Raw genomic sequence first — 7,571 nt, 5'->3', positions numbered from 1 at the left:
ATGCTCCTCCTGCTGGCCTCACTTCAGATCCTGGCTCTGGGTAAGAGAAGCAAGTGGGGTCCGGGGTAGGAGGTGCCCTGGAGATGCTGAGAAAGGAGGGGCAAAGGGCGCTGGGGACCAAGATGCTCTTGGGTGACCGGTGAGGAGGAGACAGACTGGGGCTGTCGCTTGGAAACCCAGGCCGAGGGATGGAGCCAGGGGGTCCGAGTGCTGCTGACTTGGGGTGATATCCCAAGGTTTTGGGGGGGGAGGTCATCCAAGAAAGGAGGGCACAGGGTGCCCCCAAGTGCTGGTGGGGGTGGCAGGCTCGTGGTGGGGATGTGGTGTGGAGCACGGAGTAGGTGTGGGGAGAGATCGTGGGACCGAGGGGGGGGGGAGGAGAGGGGGAGGCCACATTGAGTGGGACATTTGGGGACGGGATAGGGAGCTCATTGAATGTTTTAGGGGAGGAGTGAGGAGTGTCTTGAGATAGAGCATGTTTGCGAGAGGATGCTGTGGAGGGCAGAAGACACAGCAAGGCCCTGGGTGAGACCGTGGGGATGGGGCCCGTAAGCTCCCTATTGTGTTGGAGCAGACATGGAGGTCCCGTGGGCGGGGTTGACAGAGGCGATGGGCCAAGGATTAAGTATAGAAAGTGGGAGGCGGAGGGGGGAGAGTTGGGTCCAGGAGATCCTGGCTTGCTGGGGGCGGGAGGGAGGACAGACGGACGTCGGCTCACCTGCTCTTCCCACCCCACCCCTGCCTGCTCCCAGCCATGGTCCAGAGCCAAGAGGATGAGAACAAAATAATTGGCGGCTACTCCTGCATCCAGCACTCCCAGCCGTGGCAGGCGGCCCTGCTGGTGGGTGTCGCCCGCAGTTTCCACTGCGGAGGGGCCCTGCTGTCCGACCAGTGGGTCATCACGGCCGCTCACTGCTCCCGCCCGTGAGTGGCACCCTCCAGCCCCCCCCCCCCCGCCCCCCAGTACACTTCTGCCAAGTGACCTCCCGTTTGGAGGCCCAGAACTCAGCTCAGAACCAGAACCCAACGTGGTAACTGGGTCCAGGTTGGGGGAGGGTGGGGTGGGGAGTCTAGAGGAAGGTGACCAGACGTCCCGCTTTTGGCGGGAGAGTCGTGGTTTTTAACAATTTGTCCCGTGTCCCGCTGCGTTTTTTAAAAAAAAGTCCAGATTTTTACAGCGGGGAGGGTAGGGAGATCTGAGGAAGATAAGAGATCAACCGAAGGACTTGTATACATGCATGTAAGTACAACCAATGGACACAAAACTCTGGGGAGGGAGGGCATGTATGCGGGGGGGGGGGGCAATGATATATGTACAGAGATAATAATTTAATAAATAAATTTTAAAAAGTCCCAATTTTTGGAAAGATTCTTCTTCTTTCCAAAAATCGGGACTTTTTTGGAAACGCTGTGGGACGCGGGACAAATTGTTAAAAATAGGGACTGTCTGCCGAAACCGGTCTGGCTCAGTGGATAGTGCATCGGTCTGCGGACTCAAAGGTCCCAGGTTTGATTCCGGTCAAGGGCATGTACATTGGTTGCGGGCACATCCCCGGTAGGGGGTGTGCAAGAGGCAGCTGGTCGGTGTTTCTCTCTCATCGACGTTTCTAGCTCTCTATCTCTCTCCCTTCCTCTCTGTAAAAAATCAATAAAAAAAATATATATATATTTTTTTAAATAGGGACTGTCCCGCCAAAACTGGGACGTCTGGTCACCTTAGTCGGAGAAGAGCCTAGAACCACAGACACAGCTCCACAGGCAGAATCCAGCACAAATCTTGAACTCAGTGTAGGATCTGAAAGCAGAGGGAGAGTTTAGAACATACACCAGTGTGGAGGCATCCCTTCCCCCAGAACCTGGAACCCACTGTGTGATCTCGAGATCCATCCCGAGGCCGGGGCCCACAGAGAGACAGAGATTAGGGGCCCATGCTAGGTGGGTGGTTGAATTTGGGGCACAATCTACCTTTTAGAAACCCAGGCCCCCCAATCAGAGAGAACACCGCCTAGAATCCAGAGTCTGGTTCAGAGCCTACCATCCAGCCATCAATCCAGAAACCCCACCTAGATCTGGGACATGCAGCTCAGAGGGTACGGTAGATAGAAGCAGGACCTGGGGCCCATTCTGGATCCCATGTTTAGTCCAGAGTCTTAGGCTACAGCTCCCCATGGAGCAGCCTAGAACCCAGACCCCAACGCAGCGTCTAGACCCCAGAATTCAGACCATACTCTGAAGCCCCACGTAGCAACGCATAAGCCCTCTAAGCACATGAACCTAGAACCCAGGCCCCAAACGAGAGGTCTCCGTCCGACTGCCTACGAACCAGGCCCAATGCTGTACACGGAGGTTCCCTGTGGAACCCAGAGGGCAGGACTCAGCCCAGAGCCTAGAATGTGAAGCTCAGAATGCAAACCAGCATCTAGAAACTCATTGGATCCAGGAGCTCATTCTAGAACCCAGAGCCCAACCAGAGGCTAAGGGCTCAGACCAGAGTCTAGAACCAAGAGGCCCCGACAAACCAGGGATTCCATGGGAACAGTCCAGCCTAGAATCAAGGTCTCAGGTTGCTGTTAAGAACCCTGAGCCCAACTGGCAGCACAGAGCTCCAACCATCGTCCAAAACACAGCTCATAAGCCAGAGCTGAAGCAAGAATCCAAAACTCAACCTAGAAACTAGAGATCATAGCAACGTCCAGAATCCATAGCTCGTCTTCTTCTTTAATATATATATATATATATATATATATATATATATATATATATATATATATATATATAAAATTGATTTTTTTACAGAGAAGAAAGGAGAGGAATGGAGAGCTAGAAACATCGTTGAGAGAGAAACATCCACCAGCTGCCTCCTGCACACTCCCCACTAGGGATGTGCCCACAACCAATGTACATGCCCCTGACCGGAATCGAACCAGGGACCCCTCAGTCCGCAGACCGACGCTCTATCCACTGAGCCAAACCAGTTTTAGCATGGGGTCTTTTTAAAAATATATATATTTTTATTGATTTCAGGGAGAAAGGGAGGGAAAGAGAAACATCAATGATAAGAGAGAATCATTGACTGGCTGCCTCTTGCACGCTCTCTACTGAGGATGTAGTCCACAACCTGGGCATGTGCCCTTGACAGGAATTGAACCCAGAACTCTTCATTCCTCAGGCCTATGCTCTAATCCACTGAGCCAAACCAGCTAGGGCCACAGCTCAGGTCTTAATCTATCGGTCCAAAGAGAATCCTCCCCCTACCCCAAAACTGAAAGCTCAAATCAACATCTAGAACCCAGATTCAAGCCGTCGTGCGGAGCTCAAAACAGAACCCTCAGCCCGCCCTACCAGTATCTAGGAACGATGCCGCCCAAACCGGTTTGGCTCAGTGGATGGAGTGTTGGCCTGCGGACTCAAGGGTCCCGGGTTCGATTCCGGTCAAGGGCATGGACCTTGGTTGCGGGCACATCCCCAGTGGGGGGCGTGCAGGAGGCAGCTGATCGATGACTCTCTCTCATTGATGTTTCTAACTATCTCTCTCTCTTCCTCTCTGTAAAATAATCAATTAAAAAAATATTTTTTAAAAGGATGTCACCACCCACACTCCACCTAGAACCCCAGTCCTAGCTTAGATTCCAACATACAAAAAGTCAGGAACCCAGAGGCCAGGCTAGACCAGGGGAGAAGGCTCCCGGGAGCCTAGTCCAGAACATCGGTTCTGATGGAGAGCCTAGAGCCGTAGCCCAGAGCCTGGCATAGAACCTGGCCCCAGCCGAGAATTCCCACCCATCACCTGGCACCCCAGGCTCACCAGAGGAGGGAGAGGACGGGCCTGGGCCGAGGAAGAATATACCCAGCCGATGCCCAGCCCCCCGGGTAGAGGGCGTGGGGCTGGAGCATGGGCCGGTGTCTCCCGGTCACATCGTGATCAGTGTTCCTGTCGTGGGTCACGGGCCAGGATCCTTCGGGTCGCCCTGGGCAAGCATAACCTGCAGAGGCGGGAGGCCACCCAGCAGGTGCTGCGGGTGGTCCAGAAGGTGCCACACCCCCAGTACAACGCCCGGACCCACGACAACGACCTGCTGCTGCTGCGGTTGCAGCAGCCGGCCCGACTGGGGCGTGCGGTGCAGCCCATCCCCGTGGCCAGGACCTGCGCCGACCCGCAGACGCCCTGCCGCGTGTCCGGCTGGGGCACCACGTCCAGCCCCATCGGTGAGGACTCCTGCACCCTGGAAAGGAGCGGACTGGGGGCTGGGCTCCGTGTCCGAGGGAGGAGGAGGCAGCGGCGGGTCCCCACATTCCAGGGTCCTACTGGCCGGTAGACCCACGTCCTGACCACTCAGTGCCTCCCCAGCCAGGTACCCCAACTCTCTGCAGTGCGTGAACATCAACATCACCTCCCGTCAGCAATGTGAGCGGGCCTACAGGGGCGCCATCACCCCCGGCATGGTCTGCGCAGGAACGCCGGAAGGCGGGAAGGACTCTTGTCAGGTGAGGCCCAGGGTGAGAGCCGGGGGGAGGGAGGTGGGCAGGGGGATGGCTTGGGGCCACGATCTCAATGCAAAAGCATCTCAGGAGCATCCAAGACCTTGAGAGATTGGAATAGGCAGGTGGCCTCCTAGCTGGAAGCCCTCAGGTCGGACCTGATCTCTCTGTGCCTCAGTTTCCTCCTCTGTCGAGAGGAGGTAGCACCGCGTAGAGCAGTTGCCCCTGGAAAGAGCGTGAAGCCGTGCCTGCACGTAGCTCTGGTCGCTGCTGTGGTTGTCCGGATCATGCATGCACACCTGGGGATCTGAGCTCAGGGTCTCCAGGCCTCTCACGCCATCCCCGGGAGACGGCTCCAGAGACAGAGGTGTGTGAGGAGCCACACAGTTTTCTAGAGGCAGAGCTAAGACGAAGGGGGGCTCCATTTGGCCCAGAGACAGCAGGGACCAAAGAGGGAAGGAAGGGACCCAACCCTGGGGCTATGTCTGCAGTCTTCCCCCAGCCCCCATCCTCACCCCCGTCTCAGCCGTGTGCCTCCCCGTCTCTGCCTCTGGCTACTCCATGCACCTGTCCATGTCCATCCGTCCACGGGTGCCTCCATCGGGGTCTCTCCTGCTCAGGGAGACTCCGGGGGACCCCTGGTGTGCAAAGGGAAGCTCCAGGGCCTGGTGTCCTGGGGGATGGAGCGCTGTGCCCTGCCTGGCTACCCCGGCGTCTACACCAACCTCTGCAAGTACAACGACTGGATCCATCAAACCATTCAGAGCCCATGATCGCCGCCCGTGTGAGGGAATACCGGTGCCAGCCTGCTGCCCAGACCAGCTCTCGCCATGCCAGACCAACGGCTCCTCGGCCCCCAGCCCTCCTCACTCAGACCCAGGGATCCAGGCCCTCAGCCCCTCCTCCCTCAGACCCAGGGATCCAGGCCCCCAGCCCCTCCTCCCTCAGACCCAGGGGTCCAGGCCCCCAGCCCCTCCTCCCTCAGACCCAGGAGCCCAGGCCCCAGCCCCTCCTCCCTCAGACCCAGGGGTCCAGGCCCCCAGCCCCTCCTCCCTCAGACCCAGGAGCCCAGGCCCCAGCCCCTCCTCCCTCAGACCCAGGGGTCCAGGCCCCCAGCCCCTCCTCCCTCAGACCCAGGAGCCCAGGCCCCAGCCCCTCCTCCCTCAGACCCAGGGGTCCAGGCCTCCAGCCCCTCCTCCCTCGGACCCAGGCATTATTCTATTTATTGGGAGTCCAGACCCCCAGTATCCTGGTCCTATCACCTAGCTCTGAGGTCCCTCGGATGTTCTCTCCCCACCCCCACCGCATCATCACCCTCGACACAGAGGCGGGAGCATGAAGGCACCACACTTGGCAGCATATTCGAAGAAGAAGGCAGTGTTCAAAACGTTCAGAGTCTCTGCAAACCAGATGAATAATAATAATTAAAATGGAATAATCCCAGATTCCGCTCCTCTATTCATTGAACTCATCCAACACATATGCACACAGCAGCTCCCGTGTGCACAGCTCAGCCCCTGGCTGGCTGAACGGGATGCCTGAGGACTTCTGGGTGTTCCCTGGGGCCTTACCACACCCCCCTCCACCGGGGGAGGCCCCCACGCTGCAGTGGGACCCCGAGCAGGACGGCCCCTCCCCCGGCTGGGACTGCTGCTTCCCATGAGCAGGCACTGCCAGGGCCCAGGGCAGGGAGGGCAGAGAGGAACTCTGTTTCCTGGAAAACCCTATGCAAATGGAGCAGCCTCTTCCCTAATCAGATCTCGGGTGAAGAGAGTTGAGTTAATCACACGCTGAAGTTCAAGTCCTGGCAGGGCCCGGCTCCCTCTCTCTCTCTCTCTCTCTCTCTCTCTCTCTCTCTCTCTCTCGCGGTATTGGTTTATTTCCACCTGTCATCCCTGGCCTCGGTCCCCTCCCCTCCCACCCACAGGCACCTGACGCAAATGGCCTCCCATGTCGGTGCATTGTCACTTCTAATGTACGGGAATCAATTGTTAGGAATTTCATTTTCTTTGTGGCTTTCACTCACTAACAGCTATTTTTTGGGGAGCACCTACTACCGTATGCACCAGACATGGGCCAGGCATTGGAATACTATTAGACACCTACTGTGTGTCCGAGATCGGCTTATTAGTGGGCATCTACTATGTGTCAGGCATTGTTCTATGTATTGGGGCCCTACAGGTGTGCCAGGCATTGATCTGCTGATTAGGCACCTACTGTGTGCCAGGCATGTTCTAGAAGGTGGAGCTGTGCATAAGTGAGACAAAACCACTGGTAAATGCCTCCTCTCACAGAGCTGACATCCTAGCAGGAGATGACAGATGAGAAACAAGAAACTTAATAAAAGTAAGGTAGAGAGTCCGGATAAGTAAAAAGGTCCATAAACTTGGGCTGGGCGGCAGACCCAGTGTGTGCCAGAGCCAGCTCATAACCGGCCCAGAAGAGCCCCTTGGCAAATTTTCAGGAATTTTTGAGAGCGGGTTGCCAAACAGCCATTATTATTAAACATTGAATTGCATAAACTCACAATTAAACAAGGTGTATTTAAAACAAAATCCAGTCCAGCCGGAGCGGCTCAGGTGGTTGAGCATCGTCCTGTGCACCGAAAAGTTGCCAGTTCGATTCCCAGTCAGGGCACATACCTGGGTTGTGGGTCCGCTCCCCAGCAGTGGTCGGCAGACTCATTAGACCACAGAGCCAAATGTCAACAGGACAACAATTGAAATTTGTTTCGAGAGCCAAAGTTTTTAAACTTAAACTTCTTCTAATGCCACTTCTTCAAAAATAGACTCTCCCAGGCCGTGGTATTTTGTGGAAGAGCCATACACAAGGGGCCAAAGAGCCCCATGTGGCTCGCGAGCTGCAGTTTGCCATGGCTTCCCAGGGACGTGTACAAAAGGTAACTAATAGATGTATTTCTCTCTCTCTTCTCTCCTCTCTCAAAGCATGTTCATTAAAAAATGAAATATGACAAAACCAGTCTTGCTCAGTGGGTAGACCATCGGTCTGTGGACTGAAGGGTCCCAGGTTCGATTTCGGTCAAGGGCGTGTACTTTGGTTTCAGGCACATCCCCAGTGGGGGGTGTGCAGGA

General features: G+C 56.0%; 1 protein-coding gene across 1 annotated transcript; it reads left to right on the top strand.

Moving 5' to 3' along the window:
- On the top strand, window positions 1-5,252 carry KLK14 (kallikrein related peptidase 14; the record flags this gene model as incomplete). The annotated part of the gene is made up of 5 exons (XM_084906904.1): window positions 1-40; window positions 753-924; window positions 3,953-4,206; window positions 4,349-4,485; window positions 5,100-5,252. The coding sequence occupies 5 exons, from the start codon at window positions 1-3 to the stop codon at window positions 5,250-5,252; spliced, it is 756 nt and encodes a 251-aa protein (XP_084763030.1).
- Between the last annotated feature and the right edge of the window lie 2,319 nt (window positions 5,253-7,571).

Source organism: Pipistrellus hanaki (assembly GCF_964339955.1).
Source record: "Pipistrellus hanaki genome assembly, chromosome: 15".
In the NCBI taxonomy this organism is placed as follows: domain Eukaryota; kingdom Metazoa; phylum Chordata; class Mammalia; order Chiroptera; family Vespertilionidae; genus Pipistrellus; species Pipistrellus hanaki.
Note: the sequence above shows the minus strand (reverse complement) of the source record. Positions and strands in the feature narration are given on the sequence as shown.